The sequence below is a fragment of the Arachis ipaensis genome, chromosome B8 (assembly GCF_059453495.1).
Source record: "Arachis ipaensis isolate K30076 ecotype BB chromosome B8, ASM5945349v1, whole genome shotgun sequence".
NCBI lineage: Eukaryota > Viridiplantae > Streptophyta > Magnoliopsida > Fabales > Fabaceae > Arachis > Arachis ipaensis.
Window position 1 is genome coordinate 11,712,942 of NC_142443.1, and position 26,175 is coordinate 11,739,116.

The 26,175-nt window shown below is 35.4% G+C and overlaps 2 protein-coding genes across 2 annotated transcripts; one reads left to right on the forward strand and one right to left on the reverse strand.

Annotated features, from left to right (window-relative positions):
- Positions 1-10,643: 10,643 nt before the first annotated feature.
- On the reverse strand, positions 10,644-12,959 carry LOC107610491 (protein FAR1-RELATED SEQUENCE 5-like). Its single transcript, XM_088495339.1, has 5 exons — positions 12,607-12,959; positions 12,120-12,520; positions 11,554-11,772; positions 10,871-11,523; positions 10,644-10,775 (listed from the first exon to the last, which is right to left on the reverse strand). Exons 1-5 carry the CDS (start codon positions 12,957-12,959, stop codon positions 10,644-10,646), a joined length of 1,758 nt encoding a protein of 585 aa, XP_088351465.1.
- Positions 12,960-24,960: 12,001 nt separating this feature from the next.
- Positions 24,961-25,847, forward strand: LOC148547218 (large ribosomal subunit protein bL9c-like). Its single transcript, XM_088495340.1, has 4 exons — positions 24,961-25,055; positions 25,246-25,410; positions 25,491-25,538; positions 25,727-25,847. Exons 1-4 carry the CDS (start codon positions 24,961-24,963, stop codon positions 25,845-25,847), a joined length of 429 nt encoding a protein of 142 aa, XP_088351466.1.
- Positions 25,848-26,175: the final 328 nt, after the last annotated feature.

The following is a 26,175-nucleotide window of genomic DNA, read 5'->3' on the forward strand; positions in this document are numbered from 1 at the left end:
GGAACTCATATTTCATGGGTACAAATGGTAATTTCTTTTTTCTATGGGTAGATATGTCAGGATTTTCAACTTTCGTGAGTAGAAATGGTAGTTTACTCTAATAAAAAATAGTCAAAATTTATCTTATTTAATATTTATTAATTTTAATAACAATTAATAAATATTAAATAATAAATTTTTTTCCTAATATTATCACTATCGATAACCATGATTGTTTGAACAGAATCAAGACAATTAGAGCAGACTTAGGTAGAGTTAAAACTTGGAAGCGAGTCAAGTCAGCTCATGAGCTTGCTCAAACTCGACTCGTTAATAGTTCGATAAACTAAACTCCTGAGCTGGTGAGCCAAGCTTGAGCCTAGAATTGAGCCTATAAATTAAATGAACCGAGTTTGAACTTGGATAAGTTCAACTCATTAGCTCATGAACTGGCTCGAATGTGTGTTAATATATATATGATCTTAATTATTTAAAATTTTATATTTATTTTTTATATATAATTTTGATGTAGGATATAAATTATAATTTATTGATATAGAATTATAGATTATATTTCTATTATTTGAGTCAATTCGTGAGCTCGAGTCAGCTTGTGAGCTTTCAGTGAGTCGAATTTGAGCTTAAATAATAAGTTCAATTGTTAATGAGTCGAGTCGTGAGCTAAGCTTAATTTTTGTGAGTCGACCTTGAACTTAATCTAACTCGACTCAGCTCAGCTCATTTCCAATCCTAAAACTAGGTACAAGCTAAATCCATATTATTATTCCCTTTATTACTATATATAAGCACAAGCCCATTTGAAATGATTAAACAAATTAAACGTGTTACATGGGAGAGATTCATTTTTCATTCGCTATTTTACTCAAATAAAGTAAGTGAACAAATTTTCTATAAGAACAAAAGGAATATTCCCTTTTTCATTGACAAAACAATCCCATTAGATAATTAAGAAGAATTCCAGTCAACTCCTCCTAATTCTCATTGTCTTTCGTCGCGAGTAGCTGCTCTTGATTCAACCAAGTGATTAGTAATTTTTTTATGTGTTTTTTTTTATTTTAGTAGAATTAGTGGTTCATATAAATGTTATTTGATGAAAGCAAGTTTTCTGATAGGTTTTAAGTTAAAATGAATGTTTCTTTTTCTTTTCTATGATTCAAAATCTATGTAAAAGAATTAGTATGTAATTTTCATTGAGTTTGTTCAAGTAATAGATGTTCCATGATTTCTATTTGATTAATGAATGTTGTTTTTGAATGATTTTAGATTTTTCTAGTGTTGGACTTTGATTTTTGTTGATTAGTGGTTCATATTTTTCATGTTACTGGTTTCTGACTGCTTTGCTTAATGTCCCTTTGTATAGACTTGCAAATGTGTCTTTCTTATGGTTACGGATGTTTTTTCATTTTTAAATTTGATATTATATCAACATTTTTTTTATTAGAATGATGTTTATTTTGTGAGTGACAGGTTCTGTATGCTTTGCTGAATTTATGTGGATTGGGAGTTTTGGGGAAAAGTTAGTAATAAGGAAGTTCAGTTTTTTGAAATGAAATTGGTTTTTTTTTTTTTTTTTCATAAAATTGGTTTGAATGTGGCCATTTTAGTTTATTTTTAGTTGAATTGACATTGGTTTATAATTTAGTCATTCAAAATTGGTTCGATTGTTTGAATTAGGTATATTTTTTGTTTTAAGTTAAAATGGATGTTTATGCTCTTTTCCATGATTCAGAATCTATGTATAAGGGTTAGTATGTGATGTTCGTCTTCAGCAGCGCGCCTCATCACTTCTTTCGCTGGTTCATATGCAAGTCAACGTCACCGCCGTGGTCTGGCCATGTTGGTAAACTTGTAACATCGCGTTGTAACCTATATCCTTCCAATGGGCCGAGTCAAGTCCGCCCAGGCTCCACGATACGCCGACCCATCTTCTCCTCTTCCGTTGCACGTTGCTGCTCTAACATGTTAGTTCGTTGATGGTTACGGTTTTATTTAATAGAGGATGTTTTTGATTTGTTGTAGGGTTCAGATACTAGAATTTGTGGTTCATATGAGTTGTTCTTTGATTTTATTGAATTATTGGCCGTTTCTTTTTTATAGATGGATGTTTTTTTTTAAAAGTTGTACGTTCTCTGATCTATTAGAATATTGATGTGTCTTGTTGCTTTTGTTAAACACTTGTTTTGTTTTAACCAGTTAATGCTTCGATGTGTCTTTAATGGATGTATCTTCTGTTTTAACTTACTTGGATGTGTCTTTATTAATAGATGTATCTTCTGATTAAAACTTGTTTAGATGTGTCTTTAATAAATGTGTCTTCTGTTTAAAATTTGTTTGAATGTGTTTTTAATTGATGTGTCTTCTGTTTAGAACTTCAATGTTACTTTTCGAGACTTTTAGACTTTTTTTTATTAAGACCCAAATTTTCTCAAGTTAGAAGAGGAAATGAAGGAAGCTACGACTAACTTGGTCTCTCAAGCAGGTCAAATAGAGGAATTAAAGCTCCATCTCAAAGAGCGTGATCAAGAAATTTAACTTTTGTTTAGTTTTTTTATTGAATTCTCAAAATTTTTTAGAGAAGTTCATTAAATGTCATCCAATAAATTAGTCCTAAATTTGAGAGACAGATCATTCACCGAGATAATACCGTTGTTACAAATGCCAATGCTCTTCTCCCGTATGTAAAGGGATTTTCTTTTTACAGATACCAAGGACTACATTTACCATTGCCCATTACACAGAGGTAATACACTTCAATTTTCAGAATAATAATACATATTTATAACTCCAACCAACCCAGATTTAGATCCCACCCGAACCATCAAGTTCACGAGCAGTTTGTGTCATAGCTCACCAGTCCCAACAACTCCGGACCTTCCAACTGAGGGTTATTCTCAAAGCTACAATATTGAAACAAAGATTTTCGTTCAGTAATAAAATGAGAAAAAGATAGCCAGCTAGCTAAAAATATATTGTGGCTAAATTCTAAAAAGCAAAACTTCAATGATTGCAACTGAAAAGTGAAAAATGTAAAATGTAAAAAAAAAAAAAAAAAACTTATGTAAGACAAGAAAATACATAAATTTCCATTATCGAATAGCATGCTGCTACATGAGGATCCAACTAAATAAAAAGTATTTCATTCTAAAGAAAATTATATTAGCAAAATCAAGAACACCACAAGAAACACAAGATGTTTACTCAAATAGCGTAGTTAGAATAAAACCATAGTCAGAATTAGAATTAACTATAGGATCAAACTTCTCATAGAAAATCAAATATTTGAAATTAGAATAAAAATCTCGCCCCACAAACGTGACACTCTCAAACAAATAAAAAAAAAAATAATAATAATAATAAAAAAAGACCAAGTCACAATCCATTTCTAACCATAAATAACTTGACAAAATAAAAGATACACACAAGATACACAGCTTTTGAAAGAAATTTTCCAATGGTTATGGAAATAATTTGGTCCCCCCCAGTGTATGTCTTCTTGATTTGCGTTAACTCATTGCAACAAGGAATTCAATTGCTCAAGTAAGGGGGAATGATGCATGCATCGCGAGTAACAATTATTTGCAAGGAATTCAATTGCTCAAGTCAAGGGGAAATAATGCATGCGTCGTGACATACATGCGAAAGGAGTAACAATTTTTTTTTTTTCAAAGTGGAGTAACAATTATTGTGTTATAGTCAACAAAATATATATATATATATTAAATTTTACTTTTCTGATAGTAATTTTTTTAATATAAAAAGTGTGTTATTTTTAATATATAAAAATGTAATACTTATAATATAATACAAGTCTTGAATATTGGTCTTTTGTCCTCATGTAGTTAAGAGACTTTAATTTCTATAGTTTGGCTCTTGTTCCTGTCTCTGTTCCACACGGCGGATAACAAGAAACACTAGGATTTTTTTTAGAGTATTGCTAGGAAATCAAAAGCATATCAGTCAAAATCCAGCCAAATATGTCTGGATTGGGACCCAATAGTCCAATGCACATCAGCCCCATCCAAAAATGATCCAGGATAAACCATATACACCCTCTCCAAAAACCCTACCTCCTTTCACCGTTTTACCACACAGAATTTGAAAATCAGCTACACCCGCGGCACGCCTCCGGAACCATCGCGGAACTCTCTTCCCTCTCTTCTCTGGACACCGTGACAGCGTTCCTAGCGGTTCTGGCCATCGCGACTCCACTGAAGCTACCTGAGCGCAACCCTCTTCCCTCACTTCTCCAGACGCTTCGACGCCGTGCCTAGTCTCCCCGACCATCGCGCATCCAAAATCGGAACAAGAGCGACGCCGCTCTGCTGTTGCATGTGGGTTTTCCCGGCGCCGTCGAAGCTACGTGGTGCAGCTGCGCCATCCGCCGGTGGACCTCCACTTCTCCATCTTGGAAACCCCCCGTTCGTCTCACTAATTGGTAAGTATGGTAGATGTTCCCTTTGACTTCCTATGCATGTTTTGAAAAGGGAATTGGACAGTGTTTTGTTGTAGTGGTTCGTGTGAGTTCTAATTCGATGGATGTTCTTTTCCAGGTTGTACAGCTCAGGTAACACAATTTTGGGGCATCACTGGTCCTTGGCAAACATAGCAGCTGCATGTTTTTCATGTTTTTGGAGTATTGCAAAATCTTGATCACAAGTAAGTATGTTATTGATTCCTAATTGAATTTGGGTGGATTCTAATTAATCTCTCAAAAAGGGAAGATAGGAAAATACAAAAGTAAAGGGGCAAGGGTCATGGTATGATGAAGTAATGGCTTACTAGTGTTGAAATAAAAATGGTCTATATATCTTCTTATAACATGCCATTTCTGAAGTGACACGGTGCCCAACATTCGAAAAAGAATAATGAAAGTATATCATTACTTCAATTAGAAATCAAATGTTGTTGATGCTTTGATCGGATGTTGCAATTGGTACAGATTGGATGTTGCTTTTATCTGGATTAGATATTGTAATTGTAGTCGTTAGAGGCTAGATGTTTCTGTTCTGCTCTATGGTTTATAGACTAGGATTGGTGTTCATATGAGATGTTCTTTGATATTGATAAATTAGGGGATGTTTTTATTGAATAATTTTGGATATTTGATTGTATGATTTGTTAATATTTATTTGAGTGTATAATTTTAGATATTTGTGTGAATAATTTGTTACTAAAAGAATACACTGCTTCTTTGGAAGAGAGAAAAAAAAGGGAAGAAATAACATTAATTTGATCTTTTTGACTTCTCAAAAACTATCTATGCAATGTAATTTCCTGGTTCTCATCCTTTTACGGGGTCACAAATTGACTTGAGTTTTCTTTGGGGGAAAAATAAAAAGAAGCTTCCAGCGGGTTCATTATGTATATGCCATCCATCTCTACGCGTGAACAGAAATAAGTCACTACAATGCGACTTCCTTGCCGCAATTGGAACATTAATTTAAAAGGTTTGCATGCTGAAAATATAGTGTGAAATTAAATGTGGGGTTGGTTATTGAAATAGAATAAAATGATCTTAAATTTGATTTTATATTAGAGATAATTAATGAGATGAGATCAATCTTATTATAGATAGAGTGTTTTTTCTTTAATTTAGATTTTGACAAGTTCTTGAAAGTATGGAAATTTTATTATGTTTTCTTCTGATTTGTCATAATATGGTGATGTTATGTTGCATCATGTTTCGATTATCAAATGGATGAAAAAAAGAGTTCCTTTCTCAGCATCTCTGTATGTTTATGCTTTGATTGGGGGGTTGCAGATGGGTTTGGTTTTGAAATTGTCACTACTGTTTTCTTCTTCTTCCTCATTTTTTTTCTTGTTTACTGATTTACTTGTTTATGTATCATTGGTTTCATTTTGCTTACTTTTTCAGCCTTTGAAGGCTTTGTTAATTACTAGAGAATATCCATAATTCTAAGCACATCAACTTCAATTAAGAATTAATCATTGTTCAAGTAGCTGTTTTTTCTTCATTTATTTTTTGAAATGACTGTAATTTGGATGGTGAAATTGTTGCTGTTTTTCTATTTGCAGTTTTGAGGGGCTGTTTCTTGCGAGACCCCAGCATGATTGATTTGAAGTGAAACCCATCCAACATGGGGAAAAAGGTAAAATGATGTCTACCATTCACTTTTTACCATTCAGGCATTATCTTATGTGTGACTTACAACTAGTGTAACAATTACCAGAAATTGTTAAAGTTCCGGTGCTCGCCCAGCTACATTCATGACATGATGAGCACGCTGTCAAAAAACAACTCCGTTGAGAATCTTGTGGAGATTGATCTGATTGGTTTTGGATTCTTGAGACTTGTTCCAAATTGGTCGGTAAAGCAAGCCATCATGGTTCACCTAGCTGAGTCATATCAAGTTAAGCCGAGAAATTTTATACTCGACATTGGCAACATCCGCCTCAATGCTGAGTTAATCGGGAAGGTTTTCGGCATTCCGTCCCGAGGTAACTTCTGTTATCTTGTTTACCTAGTCTTGCATAGGCGTGCTGGTGTAAATATCTCTGCTTATGCATACATATTAACATGGAATAACACATGAACATGTTGTAGGGGATCCATTTCCAGCATTGGATGAGAGTAATCCGTCTCACGTCGCCATAAAAAATCGGTTCCATAAACGGAGAACAACCGAGCTTCGGGAATTAGTTTACAGTTGTCCAATGGCCACAGAATCAGATAGGATGGAGTTCAGAAGATATTTCATACTGGTGGTGATGAAGATGTTCCTGTGCCCCACCACTCAACAGGTACTTTCTCCATGGCACATCTACCCCGTGTTAGATGTTTCTGATCCACAGAGATTCAACTGGCCTTTGGAAATTCTGAAGTGGTTCGACCAGGCAGTCGAAAAGTATAAGCTAAAAGGGAACAAAACGTGTGAAGGCTGCATGTTTGTCATGCTGGTAGGACACAATGACCATTAATAAATTTTGTTTGCCTTTTTTTTATGAAGATCATAATGATTGCGAGCCTTATACAATCTTGCACCATATTTGATGCTAACTGTTCAACTTAAGAGTATATTCAACGTGGTTTTCCATCATGTGTAACTTTAATTGGGCCCATCCTCTGTGTAGATACTCTATTTTCAATGGTTACAATACGGTGTGCTTGACAACTGTCTTGAGCATGAGCCATGGCTCGATGCGTGGACCTCAGAGAGACTTGAAAAGAAGGTGCAATATATTCTATCCGAGGTACTCATTTCTATCTCATAATCGGTTAATTTATGCCGTTATGTAAGTCGGAGCTGCCTATCAGACCAATCAAGATGTTTTTTATGTTTGCTTTTTTGTTGTCAGTTGTGCTAGGCAGATGTCCCTGATCCCGTGTGTTTGAGATTTTATTTTTTATTTTTTTTTATTTTGCTATTTCTGGTTTGTGGTTTGGTGGTGCTTTGGGGTTTGATTAAGATCATTGATTCTCTCAGTTTCTTAATTTAGGGGCACTTTTGACTAGACATGGGGGAGGTGACGACATAAAGGGCCGGTCACCACAAGCTGTGAGGAGGAAACCCGGAAAAAAAGAACCACAGAAGCGTGGGCGAAAGGAATCGGTGCCACCAAGGGTAAGCACGTTTTAAGGCTTTAGCATGTTAACAAGCTTACTTCGCCATTGTTAATTTGGTTCATGCTATTGCTTCAAATAGGGGAGGTCAGTCGGTGGAGAGAGTAAGCAGGTATCAAAGGAAAAACGACCAAGGGGACGCACAACATCCCCATATCCAACAACGAGAAGTTTACGGCGCGCCGAACGATAAAAAACTAGCCCGAGGGTGAGTATACGATTACTGTTGTCTACGGTTTAAATCATCGACTAGCTTTGATTAAGTTTACTAGGTTCATTTGAATGTACTTGGATGTTTCTTTACACAAGTTATTCATTGTACGTAAAACAGCCTAGCAGGGGAGCTGCGGAAAAAGGGGGGGCTAAAAAGGACCGATCACATAGGTCTACCCCAAAAAAATGTGAGGAAAAGAATCTCCCAATTAGCACAGATGATGATGAGGAGAATGAGCCTCTTGCCAAGCGGATGTGCCGACTCTATAACCAGGGAGTTGACAAAAAAAAAAAACCAAGTGACGAACCAACAGAAGGCAACCTCAATCAGGATAAGGGAACCCATGAAACACCTGTCTCTGTAGTTCCCAATGCAGGAACACTCTCCGTTGCGCTAGTGCAACATGAAGAATGGGAGTTCGACGGGCAAGTCTCCTAATCAAAACTTTTTCATTTTGTGGTCTATTTTGCTTGTTAGTGAATTAGGGATTGTATCCATATACAACTGTCATTTCTCTAACATCGGTTGAGTTGCTTGCAGTAATCCCAATTTCCTGTCGAACTGAGACCCCGAGAGTGAACGAATATGACAATACTTTGAGCAACTACAGAACACGAGGCCACTGCAGACCGTGATGCCAGCCAATCTGTCTTGCATGACTCCTAGCCCACCAAGCAAGAAAATCTCACTGGGCAATACTGGGACGGAACAGAAGTATACCCAATGTACTCCTATAAAGGTGCATCCACTTCTAAAAGGGTGAAAGATGGACGAGGATGATGAGGAGCGATTGCGACGATGGGCGGCCAATGGATTGTTGGAGCAAAGTCAAGTTTTGGCGTCCTATGAAGGAAGGCAGCATCTATTATTGGTCCGAGAGGACATCTGCTCACTACTGCCCCGGCACTGGGTCACCAGCAACGTAAGTATAACATACTAACACATTGATATAATGAATATGTTTCTTTATATAAATTTATATTTCTGTTTCCATCGTAGTGGTTTGCCCCAATCTGTATCGATCATCATTGGTGGCGTATGCCTTTGAGATTGCTCAGAAAAGGCTGTGGGTGCTAGATAGTATGAATACTTGAGAGCCTAACAATGAAAGATTAAAAATACATGCTTATGCGGTAGGTGTACGACAACCAATTAGTGCGCCGTTAGACTTAGTAATTGAAACGGTATGATTCCTAACGTGTTGCTGATTTTCAGGGGAGACTCATCGAAGACATGGCGAAAGTCTCTATGCCCTTATATGAGCACACGGAGAACGGCCTACCTCGTTTCTATGCTAGCGTCCCACAACAGGATAACGGGTCAGTTAAAAATACACCTAACAATATTCTTAATAGCACTTCACTTGATAATGATATCATGGTTGGAAATAATATTCTGTGTTTGTACATATAGCTGTGATTGTGGTGTATTCATCATCAAATTCATGCAGTATTGGGGTTTAGATAAACCATTGTAGCATTGAGACCATGTGAATTTAAATATGTTATAACAATTAAGTTGAACCCCTTTGTAGTCAATTTCTTTCTCGTTTTTAAAATTACCCTCCAACACGTAATTGCCATGCAGGACGTCATACAGGAGTTTAGGAAGGAGATCATACTAGACATAGTGATCGGTCCTCATAATTCAGAAATTGGCAAGGCGCTGTAGGCATTGGACATCAATCATGTGCGCCGAAACCAGCCTAGGAAAAAGTCTAAGGCTGTGAGATCATCTTTCACAGCACCGAGCACGAAGAGCATGCTGCAGCGTGCGGGGTTACCCACTAGAAAGCCAAGAAAGGGGGGAAGACAACGGAAGTAGAGTTTTTGACTAGGTAGGAAAACATCAATATAGACACCTGCGTTACTACTATGTTTTCCTTGTGGTAGAGTTATGTAGCTTAATATGGCATTTTCCGGCTTAAACTAGTTTCGTGTGAGCCTGATAAATCCTGTTTCGCTGCAGGTTATCATTTCATGTTGCTGATTTTCTCAAGTTGATGGTGACAATCAATCGTAAACCTCTGAGTGGATGGTGCTTGAGCTGGGAATTAGGATGTTTCTTTTACTTTGTAAATTGGATGGTTCTGGATTTGTTTTATGTTTTGTCATGTTTAAAGCATTTGAACTTGTTAGTACTTCGTTGATGAGTGAGTGGCTCATGTTTTGTTAGATACTCGTCAGCAGATTTCATATATTAATTATTTCAGGATTCTCAAGCAATTTTTTCCAAGTTAGTGATGTCAGTAGTTCATTAGGCAATTCATTGCATATTGATACTATTGAGTGAACTCTGATCGGTGTATATAACCCTTTTAGTCATGTCTATGCTTAAGTGGCACTTATGTCCATTAACTCGCGTGGTGTTAACTAAATGGAGGTGTTCTTTATTTTTTTTATCATTGTTTTCTAATGCTAGAATTGTGAAGTTACTGAAAATTAACGCATTGCACCGACTTCGGTCGTGATCAGGCTACAGTAGGAGAGATTTTAAGAGGATGGTGTCTTGGGTAGGGATCCGGATGTTTCTTCTGATTGTAAAATGGATGTTTTTGTATATGATTTCTTTGTTTCATGTGTTACGCATTAGCGACTGCGTTCACTTCATTGAGATATCAATGCGTTTTGTTCCTTTTTTTTTTTAAATTCTCTTGGTCCGTTTTCACGGCGGATTTAAACCGTTTAATTTTTGCAAACAACTATGTGACAATTCGTTTATTTAAAACCTTAATAAACGAGAAATGGGGAAAAGATAACAACAAAACAGGATAACTACAGGTGACAAAACAGAAAAGGGAATAGTTTATTAAGTTGTATGTAAAGAATGACACACCAAGAAACCTATCTATATATGCCTAAAAGAATTCAACAGGTGCATGAATCCGCCACCATCCGATGAATTCCACATAGTAGAATCCTCAAATCTTTTATTAAGGGACCCATGATGATCATTATCTGACGGAAGGTCAACCTCATCCTACAAGATGCACAACACAAACAGAACAACATACATTAATCAAGAACACCATTTCGTGATAAAAATTTAAAATATATGTCGCTTCTAACACATACCAGATGTGATTTCCTCTTCCTTTTTTGCATTGATTTCTTAATTGACTTGTCCAACTCTGCTCTAAGTCTCTTACCCTTAGGCCGTCCTTTGGTTTTGACTCTTGAGGGTCCCTGTATGTCATGTACAATCGCACCGCCTGTGCACTGTGCGGGCACGGTATTCTGAGACGCAGCAATAGTATTAGAACGCATGCTAGCACGGTAATCAGTCAGCTTGGACTTTGCATCCCAAAGGGCAGCTCGCAAGATGGCTGCTTCCTCATCACAAGCAACAAACTCCTGCGCAACGTTATAGAACTCTGAACACAGATGCCTGAACAAGTTGTTGCTTTCATCACTCCGAGCCACGTCATGGCTACCCTTGATGTAAGTGTGTTTGCGGATGACATTCTTACTACATCGAGGAAGAACATAGCAGCTCGGTATTGTGTCAACTCTGTAGTATGACCAGACCGTAAGGGTGTGGCAACACAATATACCAGCGGATTCAAACTTGTTGTACTCGCGCTGACCCTTTCGACTCAAAGGGTCAAAGTCGACCCTGAAAGTATGGTAGACAGGCTTCCCCCAGAATTCCTTCTGCTCGTCCACTGTAATAGAAATTGTATCTCCCTTTTGTTCAATTGATCGAACCACGCAATTGGTTTTTTTTTCTTACTCCAGTTGAAGAGTCCTGAACATACTACTAGTGTATTCCTGCTGAAACTGTCTCTCAATGCTCGTGCTCCCTATACATGAGATGACTCCTTTCGAGTCCGCAGCATCATCTTCCATCTCCTTTTGCTCCTTGGTTCCAAGAACATTATCGTATTCATGGACGAACTGAACCAACCCACTCTTGCAATGCAGGTATCCACCATAAAATGCGTGCATACTTTCACTACGTTGTGTACTCCTCATGCCTGCCCAAAATTCACTCTTGAAGAATATTGGAACCTACTTTCTGTCGATTCGCGTAAAGGTCTGCCAAAAAAAAAAAAACAAATGCATAAGAGTGCCGCTTATAAACAACATGATGACCTCACTTCTAACTTATTGATAAAATAAATTAAAAAAACATCCAGACACACTACGAAAAAAACATCTATTTATATACTGAAAAGAACATCCACTGTCTATAAAGGTAGAAAACTCAGCTACATATCTTAGCAAAAACATAAGAACGGAATCAAGGCGGCAAAAATAACATGAAGTGAATAAATAGGCAACTAGAAACCAACAGACGGGATTTAATTTAACAATAACCTACCTGCTAACCATCTGTTCTGGCCTAACTTAAACTGTTTGATGAAACCAGCCCAATCAGCCTCGAATGATTCAGTCAAAGGAGAATTCCACACAATGTGATTCATTATTGCATTCAGTTCTCCGTACCTAGCATATCCACCGAGCTTGAATTGTGATTTCTTCATTATGTGCCAGATGCACCATCGGTGGACAGTGTCAGGTAGGACCTTCCTAATAGCACCAGTCATCGCCTTGCACTGGTCAGTGATAATCCCCCTTGGTGCAGTCCCGACACATCTCACCCACTGCGTGAACACCCATTCAAAACTAGGGATCTCCTCGCTCCCAAGTAAAGCACAACCAAGAAGAGTAGACTTCCCATGGTGGTTTACACCTACAAAGGATGCAAACGGCAGACCATGCCTGTGAAAAGAGCAAAAACAACTATGAGGCAATAAGACAAATTTAAGAAATAACTGCTCTTGCAATTCACCAATACATATACAGACCTGTTTCTTCTGTATGTGGTGTCAAACGACACCACATCTCCGTAATATTCATACGAAACCCTGCACCTTGCATCTACCCAGAGTGCGCTCCTAAATTTATTAGCATCGTCAATATCTATGGCATAAAAGAAGTTGGGATTGATCTCCTTCATTCGAACGAAATAATTCATCATCCCCTGGAAGTACTCATTGTCATCGGAGCATTGGAGATTGCGTGTGATGTAATTTCTAATATCCTTTTCTAAAAAACCCAGGTTTGCGGACCTACCAACCTCATTTGCCAGTGCTAGATACGTCTTGTTGGGTCTTATTCCAGCCTCGTTGTTATCCGTAATGACGCACTTAGCATGCATGGTCAGCTCCCGGTACTCATGATAATGTACAACTTTCTTAGCCGAACAGGGGTGAGAATGCCTCAGTTCTAATCTAGACACAACTCAACATTCATTCTCCTTGTCCAGCACGACACACATCCTTGCTCTGCATCTCGCGGCTGTAATTCTGTTTGCTCGAGTTACTGCGTTCACCCTAGACTCTCGATAACCTTCTCGGGTGCAGTAAATAGATTGATTAACCGGTATCTTTTATTCCTTCCGTGTCTTGTCGAAATTCGTGTTCCTGATTTTAGTAACGAACCCAACTTTTTTTGCATAGTTTGCATAAAATTTCTGTGCGAGAGGCAATGAACCAAAACTCATTCCTACGACTGGAATTTCCTCTTCGCCTACGCCACTATGATCCGACAACTGTAACGTCAATACACAAAATTAGATACGAATTAAACTAGCCCTAACATAGTAAGTATTTAATACAAATTCTTAGCATACTTTAATAATATCTCAAATGAATGAGCTTTTTGAATTTTAGAAAACATCTACATTATACAGATTTATTTCCCTATAAATACTAACCAAGCCTTTAGCCCAACCTAATATGTTGAATGTTGGATTTGTTTGAATTTGTATGGTTAACGAGTTGATCACATAAGGAACCAATACATTTGATAGGTTTACAAATCACAAAACACCTTTATATAGTAACCTGGGAAGAATTCCAGTAAAATCCTATGATGATAAATCTAGAAATGATATTTGAACTTTAGAGAAGTGTACAATCATCACTCTACTTTTTTCCTTCTATGTCATTATATGGTCTAATACCATTTGAGGATTCATAAAGCACTCACTAATAGAGTTATACTATATTGAAAGCATGTGCCGAATTGATGTATCCTACCCTAAGGAAGTAAATGAAGAGTAAAATCAAAGCATATTCTCATAAAAATCATGCCAAGGCATAAATACTACCAAAAAGAGCACATGTTCTTTCTTAATCAATAATACAAAATTAACATAGTGAAAAGTCTAATGTCGCTTAAAAAACATCTAATTAGCATGAACTAGAAACATCGAGATAGCACATTCAAACCTCGTGTCCGTCGTCCAACTCATTCTTTCTAGTCACAACGACATTGGTAATTTTGTCGACCTTCAATTAAAGAAACCGGAAAAAAGCATTTTCAAGTTAAGAACATTCCTTATTATATAATGAATGAGTCCAATAAAAACCATCAAAAAAATTGCATCACAAATCTGGGAGTCAAGCATATTTTAATGATGGCAATTCTAATGATTCACACATGATGGGTAAGTATTTAGTAGCAATTTTCAAGCATACTTTGCTCAGCTCAATATATAACTGTGCCAGAATTTTCCAAATAAATATACTTTTTGAAGTTAAAAAACATCTAATTAGCATAAATAACAATGCTTCAAATACCACATTGTTACAAAATTTCTAACAACCAAGGAGAAGCTTATGCAACATACCTTCCACCCTTCTTACTCTTGAATGTCTAATTCACCTACACTGAATTGTTCATCGCCTTGTGTTGGATTGATCAATGTACTAATCGATCCTCCTTCAGGGGGTGAAAACGCCATGGAAGATGCTCTCTTCCGGAAGTGTTGCAACGTAGCCTTGTCTTTGATTGTTTGACTGGATGAGGTTGGCGCTGCTGATGTAACCAATACCAAACCATGCACCGTAGCCGCCGCAATAGGATGAATAATCGGGAGCGTATACTTCACTTGGGAATGGAGCGGCGCTTGGATGGTTCGATGGAGGAGGTCTGCGCCGTCAATGATATCTAGAGAGAACCATGTATTGCGCCACCAAAGGGAAGAGGAAGTTTGAATCAGGCTTGATTTTGTGCTCCGTGATTCCAGGAGTGATTTTTGGATTTTTGAAGCATATTAGTCAAGGGGTGATTTCATTTAGCACGGCAATTAATAACAAATATTGAAAATTAGTTGAAATTAAATTAATTAAGATTAATGTGGTTTTGTTTATTTTTGGCTTTTTTATTTAAATAAATTAACAGAAGAACCAAATTACTCGATTCCCCTAAATGGATTTTAAAAACATGATTCTCCTAAATCATATAATATATAAATCGTCCTAGGCTTTTGTGTTTTAAATAATATATGAATCCTGTTACCCTGGGACGATTTATGCATGAAATGCAATGCTCAAAAACACATAAATTGTCCCAGGCCTTTGTGTTTTACAAAATGTATATAAATCGTCCTAGGCTACCATGAGTTACATTTTTTTATCCTAAAGCTCATTGCCCTAGCACGATTTATGTGTAACTAGTCACCTCTCAAGACCCTAGCACGATTTATGTATTACTATGGCAAGGCACATTAAGTTGGGACGATTTACATTCAAAAACACAAAGCTCATGACTATGGAATAATTTATGTGCTAAAAGAGGTTATAAATAAAGGAGAATCATGAATATCGATCCATAGTGAAGTTGAGAGTTTTAGGAAGATGGATGAGAATGTGTTTTTGTAATTCATTATCAGAGAAAAATTGATGAAAAAGTAAGGGTGTGATGTTCAGTAGTAAAAAGTAGGTCAGAGTGTTCGTAAATTCTTCAACGAATTTAGAGGATTTACGAAATAGTATGTTATAAAAGTAAATAAAATTACAATAAAAAGTAAATAAAATTCATATGAATAAAATTAAATAAAAAATAAAAAATTTTATACACAACATAAATATAACATAAATATGGTACAATAAAATATACACAAAAAAATATATCATAAAAATTAATAAAAATAAGAATTTATATAACAATATTTTTCATATAAATAAAAAATACAATAAAAATAAATAAAAATTATATGAAAAAATCAAATAAAATAAAAAAAATTTCATAAAAAATATACATATAAAAAATAGTATAATAAATAATTAAAAAAATAGTATGTACTCTAAAAATATAAGATCAGAATATTAAAAAATAATATAAAAAATATAAGATCATATTGTATTTTTATGTATATGATAAATATTTTTTATATTATTTTTTATTGTGCTGATCTTATATTTTAGAGTATGTATTACTTCTTTTATCATTTACTAAACTATTTTTTATATGTATATTTTTTATGAATTTTATTTTTATTTGATTTTATTCATATGATTTTTATTTATTTTTATTGTATTTTTTATTCATATGACAAATATTGTTATATGAATTCTTATTTTTATGATATTTTATTTTTTTATTTATATAAATTCTTTTTTTATCTTTTATTGTACTATATTTATGTTTATGTTGTATATAAAATTATTTATTTTTTTATTTGGTTTTATTCATATGAATTTTATTTACTTTTTATCATAATTTTATTTACTTCTATAATATACTATTTCGTAAATCCTCTAAACTCGTTGAAGGATTTACGAACACTCTGACCTACTTTTTACTACTGAACGTTACACCCTTACTTTTTCATCAATTTTTTTCTGGTAATGAACTACAAAAACACATTTTTAGCCATCTTCTTAAAACTCTCAACTTAACTATGGATCGATATTCATGGTTCTTCTTTATTTATAACCTCTTTTAGCACATAAATTATTCCATAGTCATGAGCTTTGTGTTTTTAAATGTAAATCGTTCCAACCTAATGTGTCTTACCATAGTAATACATAAATCGTGCTTGGGTCTTGAGGGGTGACTAGTTACACATAAATCGTGCTAGGACAATGAGTTTTAGGATAAAAAAAATGTAACTCATGGTGGCCTAGGACGATTTATATACATTTTGTAAAACACAAAGGCCTGGGACGATTTATGTGTTTTTGAGCATTGCATTTCACGCATAAATCGTCCCAGGGTAACATGATTCATATATTATTTAAGACACAAAAGTTTAGGACGATTTATATATTATATGATTTAGGGAAATCACGTTTTTAAAATCCATTTAGGGGAATCGAGTAATTTGGTTCTTTTCTTAATTTATTTAAATAAAAAAGCCTTTATTTTTTGGCTGGTCCCCTTTTGGTTCCATATGCTTTTTCTTTTTTTTTATTATACAATAAAAAATATTTTATTTTAAAAAAATTGTTTACTATGATTTAGTTTTAGTTTTGGCTTGTATTCAGTTCGCTTAATCATAGTTGTAACCCTTAGCCATTTTAGGGTGACTCGTTCAGCTTTGAATGGTGTCCTGGATAAGATTCGAAGTAGACTAGCAAGATGGAAATAGAGTTTACTCAATCGAGCTGGTAGACTCTGCTTGGTTAGTTCTGTTGCAGCCGCTATTTTCACGTACCAGATGCAGATCTCTATTTTTTCCAAAGGAATCATTAGTAAATTGGAGTCTATGATGAGGAATTTTCTTTGGAAAGGACAAGTTGATAGAAGAGGATTGAATCTTGTTAGTTGAAAGGTACTGGTTACTCCAAAAAAATATGGAAGTTTGGGGATTAGAGATCCTTATTGTGTGAATATTGCTCTTCTTGGGGAGCTAATTTGGACTTTTTTCTAGTAGCCAAACAAGTTATGGGTCCAATTGTTGGATGCCAAATACCGATCATCTCTATATAACTGTTTTAGTTGTCCTAAGAACAAGGGCTCTTCCATTTGGAGGAGTCTTTGCAAGGCTTGGGAAGTGTTGAAGGATGGGTTTGCTTAGTGTATTGGGGATTTGAACCAGAATTTTTGGTTTTCTAGCTGGAGGAGAGAAGGACAGTTATCTAACGAGATGGATTATGTTCACATTTCTGATTCGAATCTCCGGATACAGGATATTTGGTCGGTTGGTAGGTGGCATTTGGATACTCTTTATTCCCCTTTATCTCAAAATCTGAAAGGTAATATTCTCTCTTACAATCTAGATGTGCAAGCAGGTCCGGAAGTGGGTTGGTATTGGTTTGGGTCTGCTGCAAAAGTCTATGACTCACGCAATGGTTACTTGTGGTTGTGTAAGAAGCTTTTTGGTTGGGAGGAGCGGGAGAATTGGCTTTGGCTTTGGCGTCAGCTTGTTCCGGAAAAGCACAAGTTTTTGGCTTAGTTGTGTCTTAAGGAGGCTCTTCCTACTGCAAGTTTTCGCTTTAGAAGAGGGATGTCATCATGGGTGCCCAAGATGTCTTTCTAACCAGGAATCGGTTTTACATTGTATTCATGATTGCCCAAAAGCTCAACTTGTATGACATAGGTTGGATATTTCTTGTCATCCTTTGGATTTGAAGAAATGGTTCTTGTATCATAGCAGAGAGCATCCGTTCAAGTTCTTTTCGGGACTTTGGTGGATATGGCGAGTAAGGAATAATAAAATTTTTAATCCTCATGAAACTTGGCCTCCGGAAAAAGTGATTTGTCTAGCATTGACTTCAGAAAAGGAGTTTAGGAATATTTTTGAATTACAGCGTATGTCCCTTCCCTCTACTCTAAATGGTTTTTGGAATCCCCCATCCATTGGTACTTTCAAGATTAATTGTGATGCTAGTTATCTTGGTTCGGGTGATATTGTTGGTTTTGCTTATGTTATTAGATATTGTAATGGGGGTTGGCAAAGGGGGTGTTTGGGAATTATTGAGAGTAATAGTATTCTTCAAGGGGAATTGTTTGCTATTTGGAGAGGATATCTCTTAGCCTGGGATGTGGGTCAACGAGATGTTATTTGTGAGACGGATTGTGTGGAAGCATTTAATCTTGTTACTAACCACCAAGATGGTTTTGGGTTTATTGATCCATTGGTGCTCAAAATAAGAGATATCATGCATTGGAATTGGCGTGTTGACTTTCATTTGATTATGAGAGATGCAAACACGGTGGCAGATACTATGGCAAAGATAGTGATGAAGTTACAACTTTCTCATGTGGAGCTTCCTTCACCTTGGGAGGAGTTTAAGAGTAGTCTTAAAAAGGACTATCCCTCTATTTAAGCAGATCCTTTGTTTTGTTTTTCTTTGTTTAGTTTATTTCAGTCACAAAAAAAATCATAGTTGTTATAATTGGATAGAATTGGCTGGTTCGACTGGAGAACCAGTGAACCAGATCATGTATCGGTCCGATTTAGTGTAATGACCATTTAAAAAAATAAACTGATCAAAACCGATCAAACCGGTACGAACTTGAACCGAAACGATCCGATCAACAATCGCAGTCAACAGCCAACTCCGCGCGTTGATGATATCATGCTGATGTCAGCGTGCGGGGTTGGGAAATCTTTTAAATATGGAGTGCAAGTGGTTGTCAAACTTGGCTCTTCTCATGTGAAGACAAAGCTAACTACCACTGCACTAATTTGTTCTTTTGGTATCATTCATGCTTTTTATAGTATATATATATAAACAAAAATACTTAATTCAATATTTTTTATATTCAATATTTTTTAAATTAATTATTTTTTAATTGAAGTACAAATTAATTAATGTTAAAATAAAAAATAATAATTAATATAAAAATAAAATAAAAATTACTTATTCTAAGAACAAAAATAAATTTATATATAATTATTTAATTATATAAAGATATTTAGACTTTAAAATTACTCTTTGGATATAGTTCATAGATTGTTATTCTTATTGTGTCTAATTAAGATACTATTATAATAGTATGGATTAATTTTATGTCTATCTTTCTATTAGTTATTTATAGAATTTGAGACTTAATTATTCTTAAAATATTAGTAAAAATATATATTTTAAATTTTAATGTTAAGTTTTTTATTATTTTATATTTTTTATTTACATGAGATCGATTTTATCGATTGGACCAATAACTCATCAGTTGAACCAATAAATCATCCGGAATGATTGGGCGTAAAGCGTCTGTAGGTGGCTTTTTAAGTTCGCCGTCAAATCTCAGGGCTCAACCCTGGACAGGCGGTGGAAACTACCAAGCTGGAGTACGGTAGGGGCAGAGAGAATTTCAAGTGGAGTGGTGAAATGCATAGAGATCGGAAAGAACACCAACGGCGAAAGCACTCTGCTGGACCAACACTGACACTGAGAGACGAAAGCTAGGAGAGCGAATGTGATTAGATACCCCAGTAGTCCTAGCCGTAAACGATGGATACTAGGCGCTGCGTGTATCGTCCCGTGCAATGCCGTAGCTAACGCGTTAAGTATCAAATTTAACTGATTCGATTATCGGTTCGATTCTGATAACTATGCGCTTAATATCTAAACAAACTGCATCATTTTTTATTCAATTCACCTCGTGATTGAATGAACTGAGTAACTAACTAAATCCTTCCCTTCGTATAGTAATGCGGTAATGCGGTAAACAACATCACGTCTAAACTTTATAAATATAACGAATGTCAGATGAATTTATTCGCATCAATTCTTATCTTTTTCATTTTCTTCATCTTTTTTTTTTCAATTTTCTTTCTTTATTTTTAAATATCTTGAACGTGGTTGTTATCAATTCATTATAATAAAAAAATATTATTAAATCATAATAAATCTATTATATTTAATTCTGTTCAATTGATATTTAATGATATGTTACTTGAAATAAGATGTCTAATAACGTTGAATAATTTTGTTCTACATATCATTCATTAGCAACACACAAAATAAGTAAAAAAAATTATGACAAATATCCGAAAGAAGTACATAATAATTTTTATTAGAAAATATATTATTTTATTAAGTAAGAATTATTTAGCAATTTTGTTCTATGGACTGCTTGATAGCGTTATTCTGTTTTGTTTGGCACAGGTATTAGCTAGTTAAAACTAATCAGAAGCTTGCACAATCATTTTTCTAAAATTCTAAAGATCCTGAAATACTCTCTTCCGGAACCATGATAGATTTACCACCTACTTACTCTGATCATGTTTATTAGTGGGTTTCGATATAGCTCCTAACAACTGCAAACATAACTCCTCTATACTTCGTACATCATAGAATAACTCCTAGCAATAATAGACTCAGATAATTTATGTTAGGTGTAAAAATAATAAAATTACTATCAAAAGATATATTAACCTAAAATAAAAAAAAGTACATATTAGTTATTCGAATAAAAAAAGGAAAAGTTTAGGGGACCAGCAACTTTGTTAAATTCTGGCCAGCATATAACCAGCAAAGAAAAATGAGCCATTGATGGCTATTTGATGGCTACAAATCACAAAGAGAGACATACATTAGCTACTAACTTTTTTCTCTTCAAATCTTGAAGGTATTTCTTTTCTTATTTTCATATTTTAAAAATGTTAAATAATTGCTTCATTATCAACTTGAATGAATGTCTCTCTTTCTATATATACATTACAAGAGACGCGGGACTTAGCAGCCAAGGATTGTCGGCTGTTGTCCCAAACCGCTGCAGCTTCATTGAATTGATGCGGTTCCTGGTGCGCCCGCTCTAATTGTTCTGACCTGAGGCAGTTTCGGGCATTCACCGCATCAAATAACCCTGGGGCAGTTTCCATTTCTATCGGACAACTCCAAAACACACAAACTGAAAAGTGAAAGGTGAAAATAGCAGAGCACAACCCCCAACCCCTTTCCCTTTCCTTCTCTCCCCCTCCATCCTTCGTGTTAGTCTAAAAAATTAATTAGGGCTTCATTGACAGAACACAATCAAGTATCAACCAAAATCGCAGCACACACACTCTCTTCCTCTCCAAATGCTTGTTCTCTTACCCCAAATACCACTTTTAGGTTTTTAGTGAAGAGAAATAGCAAATAGGGAAGGGAGTGACCGCGGCGACGGATAAAGGGCGCGTGCCCAGCTGAAGAAATCGGCTGTGGCTCCGTGAGCGACAAGCGGCGGCCAGGGTAACCGGAGGTGGCAGATCCTCTCCTTAGTTCCCTTGGTCTGTACTCTCCTTAGTTCCCTTGGCAGATCCTCTCCTTACTTTCACTGTTACCACCATGAACTTACTTCACTTCAGAGCTTCTTCCACCATTCATCATTCTTCCTCTCACCATTTCCAACCTTCTAGACATCTTCACTCTGGTACATACATTCATATTTTATTCTCTCTTTTTATTAATTTGAATGTCTCTTATTGTTCATGAACTGAAACCCCCCACAAAGTGAAACCATTTGGGTTTGCATTGTATAGCACAAAGTTTCAATCTTTGTTGGATTCTATGAACACCCATCACTCATTTTTTTAAAATAATTTCGTAGACCTTATTGTTGCATTAAGTTCCGAGGATAATCATTGTTTTAATGCTTGTTTTGTGTATTTTTTCAAAAAATATCAATTGGACCTGAATTTGCTGTTAACCGTTACTTGTTCTTAGAGTCTCCACATTTTCATGGATCATGATGAAGAAGAAATAAAAGAAAATTGCAGGTTGACTTTTTTTTAAGGATAACCATAATTTCTTTGTCTTGAATTTATTGGGTGAATTTAGTTCTTGGTTCTCTGTATTTTGGGTGTTTCACATTATTATATGATTTAAAAAAAATTACAGCTGCTTCCATATGAAGCTTTCTATGTGTAAACTCTTACCATATAGAGGATTTGCTTACATAAGATCATTTAATTCTTTTTATTTTTTTATATTTTTTTTGCATGATAAATAGTTCCTCTAGAAGGGTCTGTTTTGTCATCCTCTCTCAATTTGATAGTAAGATTAGAACACAAAAGAGAGAGTGAGTGATGCTGGTTCACAGAGAAAGAGAGAGCTTGGAGAGTGGTGGTGATGGTGTTAGTTTTGGTGAAGGTGGCATTATGGACAGTACAGTCTTGAAATGCTTCTATTGGATTTTCCATTGTTGAATGATGATTTTATGAGTTCTTTTAGTGCTAGAGAGATTGAGAATGTTAATTGGGAAGCTCTTCTTAATGAAGAAGTTGCTAGGCTTCGAGGTTCTGAGGCAACAAACAAAGAAGAAGGAGGCGATTTTGATTTTGATTTTGATGATGATGACGATGATGCCCTTTCTGGTGATGCTGAAATTGAGTTGTTTTGTTTTTATTGATTTTAAATTATGTGTGATTTTTTTTATTTTTATTCGACACTGGTTAACCCACTAGGACGACGAATGTCTTAGGTCTAATGAACTCTTACATGTATAAAGACTTAAACTCATGTCTGCATTTGTAGGTGAAAATGTTTGTTGTTTGAAAAATGAAGCCAGATTGATAGTTTTTTATTTCTTAAATTTTCTTGACTGGGAATTCTATGTCCTGAATTATATGCAAAGCTTTTAGTTTTAGTTTAGTTCTGTTCTGTGTTTGGATGGAAAAGAAGAGAAGAGAAAAGGGTGAAATTGGGAGGGGCATAAACAAAACAATATTTTTGTTGATATCATGTTTCACACGTTCAAAGGTACTACTTTTCATTGTTCTGTAATGATCTGGGGCATTTTGTGAGTGTGTGCTTGTGTGGTTATTTCTATTTTAGTAATTATGTTTTTGTTTATCTCCGTACATAGAGATTTCAAACCCAAGTTTGCTATCAGTTGAAATCATCACTGACACTGTGGAAGGTAACTAATATTTAAATTTCATTTTAATTCCTTTTTTTCTTTGGCTAATCAGTTTCTTATTTGAATTACTTTCGATCTATTCACTTCACCTCTCAGCGGCAAAGAAACCTACAGTTGCTGCCATTGATGGTCTTGCCCTGGGTGGGGGGGGGGGGTTAGAGCTTGCAATGGTATATTTTTCCTATGGTTTTTCCTACGGTTTACATCAATATACAATACAGAGGCACTTTCTTGAAAATAATGCTCTTATATTTTTCGCCTTGTGTTATATCATATTTCTTTCTCCTTATTTTAGGTGGAGAATAAGTCTGGTTTATCAAACTTCATTCCTATTCTCATTGAGGACAAAGAAATTTGCAGTGAGATGAGGACATTACAGCAAAGGTTAGATGAGTCTCTTCATTCTAAATAATTCCAGTCTACATCTAGTGGTTCTATCTGCAGCTTGTGTGAAGATTTTGCACATAGGCACACATCATCAGACTTGTTTGTAGATATAGCATGGTTGCTTAAGAACCCTACCTCAGAAAATTTTGAGAGAATGATGACGGCTTCATAAATTCAAAGATACTGTTACTTGTTGGACTTTCTTATATGCCATGATTCAATACTCATTTTGGAAAAAATATTACCAAAGTTGGTGATCTTTACAAAAGGCTTGAAATCAAATATTGTGATTAGTCGGACGAGTGATGTTGATGTGACACAACTACTGAATTGCATGCAACTTGCTAGAGATGTTATTAATCAGAATCATCAGAAAGGCAGAGGCATAATTGTGCATTCTGAAACAGAAGGCTTTCGGATTGAAAAAACCTGCACCCAAGACAGCTTGCCATCAGTTTCGAGAATAAAAAGTCAGGTTAGGATGACCTTTCTTTCTCCCCCTTGCTTCCTTTTTCTCTGATTTTGAAATATATAATGTGTCTTTTACATTAAAATGCTTTATATCTTTCTTTGGTCATTTTCGTGTACTCTATATAAGAGAAATGAAATACAATTGAGGAGTTTCCTGTTGGGATTAGCAGTAGACTTGATTTATTTAGTGGATACTCACTGTTTTGCGGTTCTACTGCAAAGATTAAGTGTATAATTTCTTTAATACTTAATCACAACTCCTGCTACGATCCCCTTGATGAATTATTGGTAGATTGTTGAGTAAATTAGTTTGATATATGGTTAATCAAAAGTGATGTGCTTGAATTTGTGTGTATCAAGCAGTTCTTCTTGCACAATTACTGCATGACCTTGATTTGGGTTTAATTAGGAGCATGGTTTTCTAATATTGGCCTTTTCTTTCAAATGGTTTCATTAAGTAACTAATAGGGGACAGCTTCCATCTGATGCCTGCATAGTCTGAAGGATCTAATGAAATTGCAACTGACCTTAGGTTCCTTGTTTTGCAGGATGTTCTATCCAGAACGGATTCAAAGTGTGGAATAATGAGAATCCCAACATTTAATGACAAAATTGATAGGATACCACTTTTGAAGAGGGAGATTATAATGAATATGGAAGAGTTGCCTAAACGATCCAGCCGGCGATATGTCGGTAGGGGATTCTTGAGCTCTCGACCAGCAATGTTTGTGATTGTTTCGGTTGCTGTTTGTCTTGCAGTATGTGTAGCCATCCTTCACCGGGGGAGGGTTAGTGAGTTAGCTGTATCCATTAGAAGGTGCTTGTTTAACTCTTAGTAGATGTTGACAAGTTTTTGTACTTGCTCTTCTATTTGGTACATATTGTTGTAACACTAAATAACCAGGGCCCAGGGATGTTGATGTTATTACTTATTAGTGATAGAGTGGGTGGTTCATTAATGGAGGCAAAATTAGTTTACAGCTACTTTGATACTTCTTCATTATCAGTATAGTTTTCACCCTCCTATATGATTATTGTATGCATTCTTCAGTATCTGAGTTTCTAGTTCTGCAGGTAAAAGAAGAGGCACAACAACTTGCTCAAATTTTTGAAACAGTTAGGTCTTTCAAGGTGAAGCGGAAATGTGGTAAAGAAAAACTAATTTTTGGAAGGTGAGGCTTGTTCTGTGCAATTTTGAGCTATTGATTTATGCTATATATGGATTATGCTTCTAAATTTGCTTGTTATTCAGTGTTATAGCTCAAGATCTTGTTGACATTATCAAGGCGCAGCTTCAAAGGTACTATCTGTCTGATGTACACAAGTCTTTCTCTTTGAGAATTGGGAGTACTAACTAGTCTTAGGTAACATTTTATTCTACTTTAAATGTGAATGATTATTCTTTTTTTCTTCCTTTGAAGCACTAAAATATTAAAGAATAAGTGTGTTTATGAATAATTGTCATGTGATCTTTTGTGATTTTCATAGGGAGGTGGACAAGAGAATTGTCGAACTTCTAGAGATACATGAAACCGAAGAATATATCACAGAGTTAAAGCTTTATCCGGAAGTTACAGCGAGAATAAGGTTGAATGTTTTTGCTAACTAAAGCACAAGTATGAAGTTCTATATGCTAATAATGCACATTTGGAGCTACCGGCTTGCATTAGTTCAAGGTGAATAACCACTGTATGAATCTTCAAACATCAAGCTTTATGTGACTTTGTCCCAAAGTTCATATTTTCTCTTTGAATGTGTATTCAAGTTTTAGGACATTTGTTTGGAATGTACTATTTTTATGAAAGTTATGTAATTATTATAGAGTAGTCTCCTTTTAAGGTTATGAAAGCTAGAATTTGTAAAATCATATTCTAGTTTAAAACTCAGTTTTTTTAAGCTCATGTATGATAATTGCGGCGGTTCAAAACTGTCGCATT

Coding starts and splice junctions, on each gene's coding strand:
- LOC107610491 (XM_088495339.1), bottom strand. CDS start 12,959: ATGCATGCTAAGTGCGTCATTACGGATAACAACGAGGCTGGAATAAGA. Junction 11,773..12,119: donor CCAGAACAGATGGTTAGCAG/GTAGGTTATTGT, acceptor AATTTTGGGCAG/GCATGAGGAGTACACAACGT. Junction 10,776..10,870: donor GGAAGAGGAAATCACATCTG/GTATGTGTTAGA, acceptor TGCATCTTGTAG/GATGAGGTTGACCTTCCGTC.
- LOC148547218 (XM_088495340.1), top strand. CDS start 24,961: ATGTTTGTGATTGTTTCGGTTGCTGTTTGTCTTGCAGTATGTGTAGCC. Junction 25,411..25,490: donor GAAAAACTAATTTTTGGAAG/GTGAGGCTTGTT, acceptor CTTGTTATTCAG/TGTTATAGCTCAAGATCTTG. Junction 25,539..25,726: donor ATCAAGGCGCAGCTTCAAAG/GTACTATCTGTC, acceptor TGATTTTCATAG/GGAGGTGGACAAGAGAATTG.